This window comes from Etheostoma cragini, chromosome 9 (assembly GCF_013103735.1).
Source record: "Etheostoma cragini isolate CJK2018 chromosome 9, CSU_Ecrag_1.0, whole genome shotgun sequence".
In the NCBI taxonomy this organism is placed as follows: Eukaryota; Metazoa; Chordata; class Actinopteri; order Perciformes; family Percidae; genus Etheostoma; species Etheostoma cragini.
The window spans coordinates 25853138-25868640 of NC_048415.1; the positions used below are offsets into that span (position 1 = coordinate 25853138).

At 42.4% G+C, this 15503-nt stretch overlaps 1 protein-coding gene across 7 annotated transcripts in view; it reads right to left on the reverse strand.

Moving 5' to 3' along the window:
* suco (SUN domain containing ossification factor) overlaps positions 1–15503 on the reverse strand; it is a 51489-nt gene that overhangs the window by 6150 nt on the left and 29836 nt on the right. For 2 of the 7 annotated variants that reach the window (XM_034880567.1, XM_034880566.1), the window contains 14 exons: positions 14593–14698; positions 13384–13404; positions 13024–13079; positions 11825–11916; positions 11206–11271; positions 10495–10578; positions 8837–8918; positions 7279–8646; positions 7063–7150; positions 6851–6955; positions 6386–6540; positions 6032–6123; positions 5086–5141; positions 2022–4488 (listed from right to left, as the gene is read on the reverse strand). In XM_034880567.1, the coding sequence (XP_034736458.1) occupies positions 3946–4488; positions 5086–5141; positions 6032–6123; positions 6386–6540; positions 6851–6955; positions 7063–7150; positions 7279–8646; positions 8837–8918; positions 10495–10578; positions 11206–11271; positions 11825–11916; positions 13024–13079; positions 13384–13404; positions 14593–14698 (2914 nt within the window). In that variant the 3' untranslated portion in view covers positions 2022–3945. The other 5 variants (XM_034880562.1, XR_004657777.1, XM_034880564.1 and 2 more) reach the window with 5 other exon arrangements.

The following is a 15503-nucleotide window of genomic DNA, read 5'->3' on the forward strand; positions in this document are numbered from 1 at the left end:
GGGATGTACCAATTTCTGTACTTCTCTCAACTATTAATTCCTGCTGCATGAATATGGTCCTGTTCTATTTTATCACTTTTAATATTCTTATTAGGTTGAAATATTTGTTTCAGACAAAGTCACCAAAGAAGTTACTTTTTGTGGCTGATGTTGAATTTCCAAAGGTTAATGTGAAGGTTGGTAATGTTTTTTTTTGGAACGTCTAAAGTTCAGTCAAAAGTAGAACTTTCCTGATCCATACAGGTTTTACAATTGTTTATGTTTTGTACCCTGAATAACACAGTTGCCGAGTGCTCACTACAGTAGTTAGTAAAACAATTTGAATAGCCAAGATTCTTTGCTTTATACATAATGTAAACGTATACTTTATGATACACACACGCTCAGTACCTATACATGCACTGATGGACAGGTGTCAGAGTAGGGGGGCTGCCCATGGAAAGGCACCCTTGGGGGTTTGCACCTTGGCAGTGCCCATAAGGTGACCTCTCCACGTACCAGTCTACCACCATACTTTGGTTCGTATGGGGACTTGAACCACCGACCCTTGGTTCCAAAGCCAACTCCCTATAGACTGAGCTGCTGCCATCCACATAATCCAAGCAATGAATTCCTATATTTGCTTTAGTGTCCTATAGTGTAATATTTGTGGCTATGAGTGTCAGTCTCTACATCTCCAGCATGAGCAAAATACTGAGATTTATGTTCAACTTTAAATCAACAGCTGGTTAGGACAAGTGTTAACCTGCTAAATGTTGCCAAAGGGTTGTTCATAATGTGGGAAGTGAACATTTTAGATTTAGGATTCAATGTATTTGACTGTAATATTGAAGAATTTCTAATTCTAACAATTAAACAATTTAGAAAAAAAACTAGAATTCCACAAATTCTTGGACTAGTTTAACCACAGTAATCATAATAGTAACATTTCCAACAACACTTAAAGGCGGTGTAATGCCGCCTTACATACAGACCCAAAGTGCCCAGCTGGCTTATATTTTAAAGCAAGACCAAAAGTTTTCCCATCTCAGCTTTCTAAAGCCTGATGTGTGGTGTACTGAAACACTACTGTTGAGATCTTGATCAGGCAGGACATATCACATGTCTATCCGTGTGCTAATGTTGTGCATATAAAGCCCTGTGGCAAAATAATTATACCCCAAGGTCAGTTTTCAGAGAATCACCCCTTTTAGTTTGAGCCAGTCTGTCTTTACAGACGAGGTAGCATTAAGGATTGATTCACGATTGACAAACAATGGCTGAATATGAAGACACCCACAATAAAAAAAGTGAAAGACAACAAAAAAAAGTTTTATTTAGAAATTCACAGTTTCTAATGGCACTACACGTTTTGTAGTAACTCACTCCTACACAAACATACTCTGCCACTCTTCAGAATAATCACACAGAGAGAGAGAGGGATAGAGAGAGAAAGAAAAGATAGCAGTTGACATAAGGTAGAAAAACAAAAAGGCATGAAGAGTCCTACAAAGTGGTCGCTGAGCTCCTGAAATGTCTTGCAGAGGGCATTCTCCTTATTTGCTGTGACAGGATAAGCGGTTTCAAAAGTAGTCTTTCTCATAATGCAGACACACACTCACACAAACATAAGATCATACACATTAAAAAAGGGACAAAAAAACAAACCAAAAACTTGCTCAGCTTTTGCAACACACAGTCACATTAATAGTGTTCCAAATTTACCCATCTTTTCTGCGTTCCCTTTATTCAACAATTGATATTCATCTCTTTACAAACTACAACTATCATTCAAGGTGGGGCCAACACATGAAGTCATAGAGCCATGACAAGTGGATAAAAGACAATAGTGTACAATGAGAGTAAGGATGCACAGATCAGCTAGAAAGCAAGCATGTAGAGTCATTGTAGCGTTTCAAGCTCCCTTGTTAGAGTGGCTAATAAAGCAGGCATTTAAAAACTTCACAGTCACAATTAGTCGTGCAATTTCTGTGCGTGTGTGTGTGTGTGTGTGTGTGTGTGTGTGGGGGGGGGGGGGGGGGGGGGGGGGGGGGGGGGGGGGGGGGGGGGGTTTAGAGATATGCAAAGAGAAAGAGGAGCTTTATAAGTTGGTTAGGAGAGGTAATGACGCTCTTTTGGGAGAGTAAAGTAAGAAGTCCTCTGTCAGAATGTACCCAAGTGCAACCACACAGAGCCAGTCAGAAACTGGATACATAAAGAAAAATATACATTTTATTATTTAAAACTACGTTTACATTTAAACATACTGTATGATAAGGTAGGTCGGTCATGTAATCATGAACAGGGCGAGGTAAAATGGGTTGGCTGGCGATCCGACAAAGATGCTGAAATGAGCACATAGAAGACAAGACAATAACACTCGGATTGACCCTTTCCACTACGTCCCACCCAGCTGCTCTCAACATAATACAAAAGCAGCAGCTTGAGGATCCTAAGAAGCCTGTGGTTTTCTAAATCAATACTTCATCTTGTTGCTGCTGCAGGATATGTGACTGCTATTGGGTTGGTCAGATATTTCAGGCAGAGGCAAACAGAGTTAAGGGCTGCCATAATGTCAGAGCCCAAGCTATATAAATAAAAAATAAAGAATTCCACCATGGTCATGTATCAGTGTGGTTGAGAGAATTTCACTGTAATATTTAATTTATGCAACATACTGTCATGGATAAACTGCTCTGACACTGCAGGATTGGGAGACAGGCAACAAAGTTAGAAAAATCTGCAGTCATTTGAATAAATAAATAGATAAATAAAACTGGTCTGTCAGACTAGGCTGCAGGGTGCCAGTAAGTGCGAGTGGGTGCAAGTGTGTGATGGAAGTGTAAACATTCAGATTTTCACAATGTGCTCCTACAGTACATTGTGCCCTAAACAGCAATAAAGAGAGGAGCATGGCTCAGTATTGGATAAAACAAACATTAAAATATAACTGAAAAAAAGACAATTAAAAAAACCTATGGGTTGCCTTTAGCCTGTTTTCCACAGTCACATTATCCCTTTTAACAGTGCAATTTCTCTTTACGTGGTGTGGGAGCAAGCTCCTTGGGCCCAGCCCAAACTAACCAGGTAGGGACAGTTCACAGAACAATCCATTGCATATTTTTAGGACCTACAGACTGCTGCAATTGTATTTGTAATATGGAGTTAAATAGGACACTAAACTGAAAGGACGGACACATTTGGACATGTATAAGTCTGTTCTTCATTCAGCTCTGATGGTTGGTTTGGAACAGACTGACAGAGACAGATGAAGAGAAAGAGATTCTGGCGTACAATGAAAGTTGAACACTCTGGTCCCAAACACCTGCAGTCCTGTTAGGATGCAATAAAAAGACAGAATGGGTAACATGATGGCAAAAAAGACAGAAGGGGATAAGGATAATAGAAGTAGTTGTCATGCTCCACAGTTCTTTCACACCAACACATTTCATCCAAAAGAGCAGCCTAATACTTCTTGATGCCCACCTTGGTAAAGGAACGTAGAGTTGAGGCCGGCACCTCTCCTCACTGTGCTCAGAGTGGGGATAAACGCTTAATGGTGCTCAACGGTTATGGGACAATGTGCTTATCCAGTAGAAAAAAACAAAAACATCTTCAACGCACTTCAATGGATTTGACTTGTAATAATGTTTCACCTCGGTGTCTCTCTGTCCACATCAACAATTCTTTAAATGTCATATTTGTTTTAGCAGTAAAAAGGTTGAGAACCGATATAAAAGGCACATAACCGTGAACAGCTCTTTGACAGGTGTGGATGAGGACTGGATGATGTGGAGCTACTGCTGCCAGAGCAACTTCAGTTCCACGGTGTGCCTGGGTGCTCATGGGAAATGTGGTTCATTTGGATGCAGTAAAACCTCATCTCCTCACAAGTCAGCTACCACATAGTGTGTGTGGGTGTGTGTATGGTCGTTAATAGAAAGTCGTGTAAAAGTAATAGAATATTCAGACATGCCCGGTGACTGCTGTCATCCCGATGGTCCCGACACTGATTTCCTTGTTTCCCTTTATAAGCTGCTGCAGGCTGGGCAGAGAACCCAGGCTCCCCCGCCGCATGGAAGGGAACGGCAGTTCCGTCTGCCTCGACTTCCGCCGCTTCATCGAGCGCTTCTCCTGGCGGGATTTGGTGGGACAATGATGGAGGGAGAAAGACAGGCCGTGTCCGTTGCACAGGCCGGCGGTGGAGAACACGGGAGAAGGAGGTGGGAGACTGCTTGTGTAGGACTCCTCAGAGTGGGTGGATGAGGTGCAGCTGCTAGTCTCTGAGGGGAACTCCTTGGAGGTGCAAGTGGGCAGGGATGACAGCTCCTCTGCAGAGGGAGGGGGAGGCGGTGGGAGAGAAGGAGGAGGAAGAGGAGGAGGTGATGGCGCAGGGAGGCATGGGAGGAAGCCGTTGCAGTTTAGATCCCCGTTCGTGAGGGGAGCAGAGGGATTAGCTGGCATCAGAATCTCAACCTTGTCAAATGATTTTGTCTTGCAGCGCTTTTTCTACAGAAAAACACAAGACAGGAGGAGCGAATGATAAAAGAAACACTTCAGATAAGGACAAAATACATCTCATAATGTAAAGTCATTAACCACTTTTGCACTAGACACTGAGGTCATACAAATGGATCAAAGAAGGGTTAGAAAGTTTCATAGGGAATCATGGGACAGAGGAGACAAAAATATAATCAAAACAACTTATCTTAAAAGTTTTTAAACTGACCAGGGCTGTGCTGTGATACAAGTCAACAGTGCACCATGCTTTACTTAAATCATCAAATGTTTCACAGGATAAGAGTTGTGTGTGATGTGTTTTAATTTTGAGGGACTTGCATTGAAGTCTGTTGTCAAAATCAGATGACATGCCCAAAGTGTCAGCGTAGAAGTGGTTAACAGGCATTTGGAGAGGGCTGAATCATAAAAATCTTCAGCTGCTCCCTCATCTCGGCTACTCCACTGAGCTCAGAAATCCGTGACCGACGAAGAAGCCGTTCACTGCTCTAACAGACACTTATTGTACAGACAGACTGACACTAGAAAACACACAGCACTCAAGGTGGCCGTCACAGCCAACAGCAGCAGTTGGAACAGACACTGTACCTTTTTCTCTGGAGAAAACCTTAGAGGTTCTACAATGTACAAGTCATCTGGACCTACTGGGGAGGGGAGAGAGGGGCCAGGTTAATGATGGAATGGCAACCAGGAATACATACATGTAACAAGCATGAAGTGACCTTGCAAGTAGTTTTATTAAAAATGCAATGGCAAAAATCAGTTTAACAATCATGACTGTACAGGAGATAACAAGTAATTTCACCAATAATAGTTTTTTTTCTTAAAAATCACAAAAATATGTCATTTTTATTATCAATTACTACTTGCAAATGTCTATCATGAGTAAGCGAAGCATCATGCTCTATTATTACACTCCTTTAGCCAGTGTGTGAACAAAAGCTGTCAATGACAGCCTTCATCTTCAAGGACACACACAAGGACACACAAGGACACACACACACACACACACAAGGACACACACACACACAAGGACACACACACACACACACACACACACACACACAGAGCAGGGGGAGTTTTAGGTTTCATGAGTCAAAGCCTTTATTCTTTTATTGCTTGCACCAGCCTCTCCCTGTGGGCTTGTGTTGCTCGAGGTACTGGCAACACCAGGGATTTCAGCCACTAAGCATGGCAACATGTGTGAGAGGAACCAGCTGAGAAATAGCCCAAATGAGATTTGGAAAGACAGAGAGAATGAAGAAAGATTAGGATAGTACTTGGATGTGGCCAGTTGTGCAATGTGCAGCGAGAGCTGCAGCAGTCTGACGCAACTAGCCTGAAAAGGTCTACAGTAGTGAAAAATATGATATTTGCAATGAGCTATGACTGTAGCATCAGGGCGCAATGTCGCTTTTGTTTCAATGACAAAAAAAGAAAGAAACAACAGAAAAACAGAGGAGAGGGCAGGTTTGAGGAGTGACTCGAGTACAGTGTGTGTACGTGTGTGTGTTTAGGAGAGGGGGGCTCTTACCTTCTGTAGAGGACAAGTGGAATGACTTGGAACGAACAAGGGGATAGGCGACCCTACGCTTTAGGCTCATGTCGTCATAGGAGGAGAAGCATCTGACAAGAAAAAATTTGTTTGACATTTGTGTTGTTTAAATTGTCACTCCTTCAGTGGCAGAACCGGAGGGACAGCCTTAGGCAAGCAGATCACAAGTGAAGTATACACAATATGTTCTATTCAAACGCAGCAGCATATGACTGGGTGTAAGGGATCATGATGACAGCTCTGAAAATGGTAGAGCAATACTATTATAAATAACTAACTGTGAATTAGAAGCCAAGCCTAGCGGAAGTGTTTGTGTGTGTGTTCGAGACAGACCTCTTGGGGCTCGGGTAGTGGTTGCCCTGGATTAGGGCAGCAGCGTTGGTGTTGGGAGTGGGAGAAGAGCTGCGGCAGCACTGCAGACACAGCAGGAGGCCCAGAGACAGACACAGAACCAGAGAGACCACCAGGTAGCTCTGACGGTCAGATACCTGCAGAGGAAATGTCCAATAATCATATCACATCCTTTAAAATAGCCCACCTTTTGAACATATGCACATTAATGCCTTTCTTCACATTAAGCTGTATGTATGAAATAAATATGAATTAGTCACTTAGCAGATTGTTTATTTTACACTGAGTCCTAAAGTGAGGTCTTACTGCAAAGATCTAGAATCAAAACTGGGTACACGCCACAGTACCAGTCATAGGATAAGTATGTATGTATGCATGTATGTTTGTATGTATCAAGTAATCAAACAAAATTTATTTTATAGTATACAATAGATACAGGTACGTTACCTCTCTCTGCAGCTGGCTGACAGTAGCGGTGAGATTGAGCATGAGTTTAGTGACGTTCTCCAGCTGGCTCTGCAGGACCTGGATGGAATCTGTTTGCCTCTGGTCCTGAAAAACAGTAAAAAAAAATTTAAAAAAACATCAGACAATCACCCACAAGTACTTTCTGTTATGCTTCTACTACTCTTGCTTGTATGTCCTTTGTGTAAACTGACCTGCTCCTCAGCAATGCGGGAGGTGTTCTGCAGTTTGATAATGGTCTTATTGAACGCTCTCTGCATCTCTTCCATTTGTTTACGGTATCTGAGCAACACAAATGCAAAAAATACATCCTGAAAGGAACCCTTCCATAGTTTCAAATTCAAGGTATGATGGCACTGGTCATGTAAATCTAATATGCAATCCAAAACCTTGAAAAACGTTCTGTTTACCTCTGGCTGAGCTCCTCCAGGTATCTGCTGGACAGACTCATGTTCATCTCCAGGGCTTTGATCCGGTTGTTCAGCCTCATGAACACACTCTCCTTCTGGCTGGAGCCGTGCACCGCTCCCCCGTTCAACATGCCATTCCCGATCATTGCTCCACCATTATAATCTCCTCCATTCTGAAGCTCTGCATAGAAGTCTGTTGCTGACCGGTGGACATTGCCATTTCCAATAGTGCTCAACAGGTCTTCTTCTACAGTGTCTTCCACCCGATGGGGCTCTCCGGTGAGAGAGTCCCCCTGCTCTCCGTGAGTCTGAGAAGTCTGGACATTGTGTCTCTGCGAGTCCCCACTGTCTGCACTTGACTTTACTGCGTCTGTATCAGTCAGTGGGAGAGCTGCTGGCAGTTCAGTAGGTGGGGGGATAAGATCTTCAGGCCTTGATGCAGTGGGAAGAGGCTGAACAGGCTGCTCCTTGACAGAGGAAATTACAATACCAGGAGAGGCTGTCTCAGAGGCCAAAGGCTGTGGGAGCGAGCTCACAGTAAGGGAGGGGGTGGCACTGCTGGCCTGTTGCGTCTCCGGGATAGTGGCAGCTTGGAGGGGTGGAGTGGGGAAAGGGTCTAGGGCTGCATCTTTGATGGGAGGTAGCAGCTTCTCCTCATGGGAGGGGGTAGGCACTGTCTGGGAGCTAGGGAATTCTGAGAAACTTTGAGGGGGGATAGTGGCTGTTCTACTAGGCTCTAGGAGCTCTGGAGTGTGTGCTTCAAGGGTGTGAGTGTTTGGATGTGTGGCGTGCATCTCACCCAAGACATTCCCCTCGTTGCCCATAACAGAAAGCTCAGGCTCTGGAGCATTTTCTGTGAGGGGAAGAGCTTCTTTGACAGGTGTGGGATCAGAGGCAGGAATCAGTGGCGGCGTGTATGTGAGGGAAGGGGTGTTTGCATCAGGGTGTGACTGTGTTTGAGTTCTCAGCTGCCTCCGCCTAAGGTTGCGGAGTCTTTCCTTGGCCAGTCTGGCGGAGCACCAGCGATGGAGGAGCTCCTGCAGGGTGGCCATGCAGGACAGAGACAGGGAAGAGAAGGAGGAGAAAGGACAATAAATCTGGCTCTCCCACTGGTTCCTGTCTGCCTCCCTCCTCGTCGCTTCCTCTATCTTCTCCTCCTCCTCCTCCTCCTCCTCCTCCTCTCCCTCCTCCTCCATCAGGGTGACAGTAGACTGTCTGGCCTCTTCGTCCTCCTCCTCCTCTTCTTCTACCAGAGTCACAATCTGTCTGTCCTCCTGGGAGTCTGGTGATGAGGAGGAAAGTGTGGAGGAGTCACTGGAGACAGAGTCCTCCAGGCTTGCTGTGTGTTCTGGATCTACAGGCTCAAGTCTGGGGGAAAGACACAGGTACAAATGCAAAAGCATTATAAAATATATTTTGTGTTTGTTGTAGGATTATAGAAGAAACGTGATGTTAAACAACATAACATCTAATTGTATAGTAGCTGAATTCATCCTTCTGTGACATACATAAATCCCTTTACAGTGATAATGGTTTATTGGTCTTTAACTGGTCTTACACTGCAGAGTCCTTTGGTGTTTCAGTTGGTATAGGTGCAACTTCTGTGCTCTCCTTTTCATCCTCCTCTGCTGTTGTATTACCTAGCATTTACAAAAACACAACAGTTAGACTCATAACAGGTTGCTGTTTAAAAGTGCACAAAACCATATAACTTGTACTGGCAGGTTTTTCTCCAATGAGTCTGTAGGAGGCAAAGTGAAGAACAGAGATCCTTTTCTGGTGTCTGGCAAGCCCATGTTTGGGAAAGTCAAAAACACTGTGAACCAGTCTAGTCCAGTTAGAACTGATCTCTCTCACACACTCTAACTCTTCCCTGCCTACTCTGCGGGCAAAAATGGAAATCAGAACTAAACTGTAAAGAGTTTCTCCTTTGTGGAATCCCTTTTTAATGAAGGAAACTTCATCTTTGTGGCAGCTCATAATTTACAAATGATACAACTCTTGGAACGAGTGCTCTAACTATTACTATACTTCCCGGAAGAATGATCTTTTATTTTAGAGAGAAATGCAAATCTAAAAATAAATTATATTGCAGCATAAACAAAATAAACTAGGTGTGAGGTGAAGTTTTCCTTTTAACTCGATGCCCCTGGGGAAAAGCTGAGTAAGTGAGTCATTTTGATGCAGCTCTCTGTGGGGTAAATATGGCAAAGAGCAGGCTTGGCGACATAGGCCCCGCTCAGTCTTTATTCATCTCAGCTCCTCTACCAAGAAGTAAAAATACAGATAAAAGCCAAAGTTCTGCTGAAAGGCAGTTTGAGACCTCCTGCCAAAAGCCAAATAAACATCTGGATCTCTTGACTCACGTACACACGGACAGTCACGGCTGTGCATTTGCTCGCACTTTAGAGGAAAAAATTAAGTGACCCAGTTTTAGCAGCAGTTAATGTTAACAATATGTTGGGTGACAGGCATGGTTAGACACAGGGAGAAAACAGGCAGCTGAACAGTGCGAGTGTGAGCACAGAGTGACAGAGAAAAGAGGGCAGTTTCTATGGAAAAATGTTGTGCTATTTTTAAAAAGGTCTTTGTGAAGATCAATAGTCCTGGTGTTCTGCATTATTTTCAATAAAAAGTATTTATGTAGTTGTAATGAATGATTATGTTTCTTCTCTTCTTTTCGTAGACAGAGTGGAAGTGGTTGGTAGGGAACATGTGACACCAATGTTGCGTCTACGAAAGCACCGGAAGCTCTGGGATCTTTTTTTTAGGTGCAAAATATGTTTCAATTGGCTTTTATTGCAATTTTTTTGCAAATTTATAAACTAACCTTTTTACCTCAAGTATAAAGGGTCAAATTTCATGTGAAAAAACTAAGTACTCGTATTTGGTATATGGGCGGGGCAGTAGTTCAGTCCGTACGGAGTTGGGTTGGCAGCAGCTCAGTCCGTAGGGTCGCTGGTTCAAGTCCCCGTCCGGACCAAAGTATGGAGCGTAGACTGGTAGCTGGAGAGATGCCTGTTCACCTCCTGGGCACTGCCAAGGTGCTCTTGAGTAAGTCACCGTACCCCCTCAGGGCGCTGGTTCACAACTGGCAGCCCACTCACTTTGGCATCTCTCCATTTAGTGCATGTATAGGACCTGAGCATGTGTGTGTAGTTCAGGCCTGTGTGTAGTGTAGGAACAGGAACCACTGAGTGTATGAGGGATAAGTACCTCTTGTTACTGCTCTACCCTCCAGCTCCGGCTTTCCGCCCAGCACATTAGCAGCAATGTTGTTTACCATGTTTAGGATGGCATCTAGAAAAAAAAACACACGATACAGTTATTTTGAAAAGCAGGACGTACCCGGTAAATACGGTAGCAGGCAGCAGCATGTGGCGTGTCAACCACAGGCTTTGCCATTTGTTATTCATTTTTCTGTTACTCTCCTCTCTGATGCTGCTATTCTAAACTTCTTCAACATGATTACCTCTATTTTTCCTTTTCCTCCAGTCCCCATTCTGCCTTGGTCAGTTCCCCTCCGAGCCTGCCCGTCTAGAATTTGGTCTGCTATTTTTCATGGTTTTATGGTTTAACGCAGGAAGGTTTGTGTGTACACCATTTGTGTGTGGGGGTGCATCAGTCCTCCCTTTGCTAAATTAGGCGACAGAGGGGCACCAGTGTGCTTCTGCATGTGTGGTTAAAAAATAAATAATATTTATTTAAGTAATAAAAGTGTACTGGAAGCTGAAAAATGGCTGCAACCCAAACCCAATTCTACATCTATGTGCGATAACGAGTAGGTTAAGATACTAATAATTCATTCAACCCTGTCCTATAAATCCATAACTAACCCTGCCCACACTGTTGAAACCAACCATGTTTTTGTAGCTCGTCTTATGTACATTAGTCTTTGTATATGCATATGCGTCTGTGTGTACATACTGGTTGCTGAGCCAAGTAGGTTTTTGGAGGCCTTGTCCTCTGATGGATGGTAGCCTGTTGGATAGTCTGAAGAAAAGGAAAGGACATACTTCAGGTTATATCTACACCAAAATACATGACTCCACTTAAAAGTCCATGCAATAAAAATGAATAACATTAAACAGTGAATAATTGTTGTATTTTAATGGAATTTCACAATAAATCACAAAATCACATTTTAATTTTAAATTTTAGAAATTAGGAACAATTGCAAGCAAAAACAGGGACATAAGCTTTGTCCCAGGGCCAAAACGTTGCAATAACTGAGTCAATTAAGCTTTGCTGCAAAAGGCCAGTTGATGTAAATAGTTAACTCCAGGCCACGTTACTTAGTGACTAAGTTAGAGAGCAAGAATGTAACTTGTCTCTCTTCTCAGGGTCCTTTGTAGCCCTGTAATTTGCAGCGTCTGTTTTCTTATGGCAGACAAAGCATCTTAAAAAGGGGTTCACGTTAGTAGGTGTATTCGTTTTCTTCCCTAGTGAAGTAAAATTGTAAATTTGCAATAAATGTTGAGAAAAGAAGTTGGACAAGATATCCTTTAATAATTCCCATAAAAGACATACCAGGTCACCATCTTACCATAGTCTTCATCTAAATACTCCAGTCTCTCTGAAGGATACTGGGAATCTGCTATCTCCTCATACTCCTCCACCATGCTGGTCCCAAACACCCTACACATAACACAAACACATATGCACTGCTACATAAACAAAGATACCTACAGAAAAGGTAAAGGGTTGTTATTACTACACAAAAAGGTGGCTATTTTTAAGGAGAAAGGCAGCTTTTTTTAGCTAACATTAGCAATCAAACAAATCATACTTGGCTGAAACTTTTTTGAAATGATTTCCATCTTTTGTTATTGTTTGTAATGAGAAAAGTTTATTATTTTATGGATTTCACAAATCCCAATATGACACGTTATGCTGTAAACCGTTTAAATCTGAGCATGCGTGCACATCTGAACTAGGCTAACATCGGGCAGGGGCACATGCTGCTCAGCTCAAATACGTAAAAATCTCACTTCATTGTTTTACAGTTTTACACAGCCTTTAAACTCCAACAGCAGTTCCTTTAGAACAAGCCCCTGATGACCCTGCTGATCTGGGACCGACGTGTAAAGGACGGTACATACAGTACATGTGGCTTTGGGAGATAAACTGTGTGTACACGAGAGGGCTTGGACTTTGGAGTAAATCTTATAGGGTGAAACACATTGACTAGTAACTATAACGGGTGGATGTAACAAACATGCATGTGAACTGAAAAATAATGAGTGGTTTGATGAACTTGATTTGAAACAGTGTTGCGAAAAGTTATTCTGGCTGAATCAAGCAGTTTTTATGGTTCTTAAGTACAGATGCATTCAGTTAGCTGTTTCTACTTCCTTAAGAAAGAGCAGTAACCCTAATGATTCCTTCCAGGCTAAGCTGCAGTGGAACTCAACTTCATGGTGTGTAAGATCTTGTTTTTATTTTTAAAGATAATTTTTATGGTGCTTTTTCCCTTTATTTGATAGTGACAGTGGATAGACAGGAAAGGTGGGAGAGAGATGGGGGATGACACGCAGCAAAGGGCTGCAGGTTGGATTCAAATGCAGGCCGCTGGCAAGGCCTCAGCCTACATGGGGCACACCCTCTTACTGGGTGAGCTAGAGGAAGGCTCAGTGTGTAAGATCTTTAACGTTGTATTATTTAATGACAATTTAGAGTCAGGAAATCAGAAAGAGAGGTCTTAGAATAAAAAAGGGAACTGGGATGAGCAATTTGCCATCTTACCTGATTAGACTGAGGGGACAGAAGTGTTCTGATCCAAAGTGGGAGAGGAGTTCAACCTAAAAAGAAAAAAGGATAAACTATTAAATTAAAAATATCATCCACAATAGTCCCCTTGCCAATTATATGTGTATTAGTATGTGTGTCCACTCCATAAACCCATAATCCACCAGTTATGTGCAAATAAATACTAGAATTGCCAAGCGTTGACAATACGGTATGTGTATGTTCTACATGTTTACCATCTCTCACATGCATTAAAGATGAGGCTCTGCCAAAGCTCACCCATTACAGTGTATGACCATTCCAAGAGTGTGTTTAACAGTGCATCATAACCTCTGACAGAGAGAGAAGAGTGCTAACCTTTATGTACTTGATGAACATCTGATGCAAGAGAAAGACCGAAGAAGAGAGGAAATAAAACAGAGAGAATGAAATCAGTAAAGACTGATTCAAGCTACAAGCAAGTCTTACAGTCTGGCTCTTTCATAAGACAAACACACTGCTGGAACACACTGGGTTATTGTTCTAGAACAGTCCACAGGCAAGATACTGAAAGCAGTAAGAAAGAAGCACAGGCAAGACACAGCGACAAGACAGACAGAGACAATCTCAGGACAGATGTCAAACATCAGAACAAGACATAACAGTTTTCAGCTGCCTCGATCAGTGTGGTAACCAAATCAGATAACTTTCTAGACAAAAGAATCAGTTTATGCAATAAAAAAAACACAATTATTTAATAATAAAGCACATGAATCATAGTAAGCACCCACACGTAATACCCACTCTTGCCACATATAAAGCATCATCCTCATAACATTAATCAACTGTTTAAAGGGTCTGCACAGTGAATATTTAATGAGCAACATTGGGGGTAGAAATGTGAGGGGAGAGACGGCTTTGAAAAAGCACAGAAATAGATATTATTTCCACCAGCAGTTATTTTTTGGGGGGGAATTGTGGATGAGAGATGCAGGAAGAGAAATAAACAAACTTTAAAAAGTTTTGAAAAAAAAAGTTTAAATTGATCTATTAGTGCAATGATTTTAGTCAGCAGCATTTGGCACAAACTATACCAGAGTTGGAGGAGTTGTGACACCCAATAGTTATGTGTATCGGCCCTTAGTGAAAATCTGTCAGACACACACGTCCTCACAGTCACATTTCTTCATCCATTCAAAGGGAGGGGTTACAGGCAGCGCTGATGGCATGAATAACTTACAAGGAAGTCATAAGAGGGTCCCCTGAGCTTTAACCCACGTACTGTATATAAATGAATGTGTGTGTGTGTGTGTGTGTGTGTGTTGGTGTATTTATCTACTAGGAGCTGTAATTTTCTACAGAATGAATAAATTAGTTGTTTAATGCTCTTCTCCTCGAGACATAAGTGTATTGTTAGAGCAAGAGAAAGAAAAAAGCAGTAATAATAATAATCATAATAAACTATGTCTATAGCACTTCCTTAATAGGGTTCCAAAAAGCTTTCCAGAAAAAGGAGCATATAAAACCGTAGAAACAACAGAGAACAACACAACCAACAACAATGAAGTATGATACAAAAAGCAGTACCTTCACATATTTAGCATATAGCTGTTCGTCCAGTGGGAAGCTCTGGACTATGCGCTCATCGCGGGCATGAAAAGTACCTAGCTTTACCCACTTGTTGGTGGGATATCTGCAGACAGAACAAGAGAAAAGTAAGTTGCACGTATGTGAGAGCTACAGTGTGCTCAAAACGCAACCTGACATGTCCTCAAAGGCTAGATGCAAATGCCACTGTACTCTGTGTGACCGTCCTTCCATGCCAGAGGGTTTAATTTAGGAGTTGCGGTGCGAGATGATGGAAATAAATCCTGACGGTGAAATCCAAAGCACAGACAATACCAGCAATTAAATTAGAGCTGCTAATACAGCATAGAGAAGATGATACCCAGTTCTGTGGCCTCATTCTTAAAACTGTACGGTGAATTGAAAGTGGTGGCGTAGGGACAAAACATAGGGCGCAAGTACACAGAAATATTCTGATTTATGAAACCATGAGCATGCACGTCCTACGCCGGCTTCCTTTATGAATCACAATCGACTAAATGTGGTGCAGCTTTGGCGGCTTCATGTCACACCCATAAATGCCCTCAAATAGTCAGTGAAACGCCCCGAATTAGTATTCATCCATATCGACTAGATGCACACGCAGGAAAACAAAGCAAAAGACTTCCACTCAATGTCAAGATGTAGTTTAAGTTAGAGAGGTGGAAAAGAGGAAAATTTGTTTGGAGGGCACAGTGTGGGCATTACTAATGCCAAAATGCGTCATTGCTCATGGCATGCCTTGACCCATTCATTGGATTGTATCTAAAAAGTTAAAAAGTGTCAGGATTAATCTAATTGCGACGAATAGGTCTGTGCAAGGAGCATGTAATTAGTAAAACTTTCTAATGCACCTTTCACAATGGTTAAACATGCTTTAGACCTACGCTAAA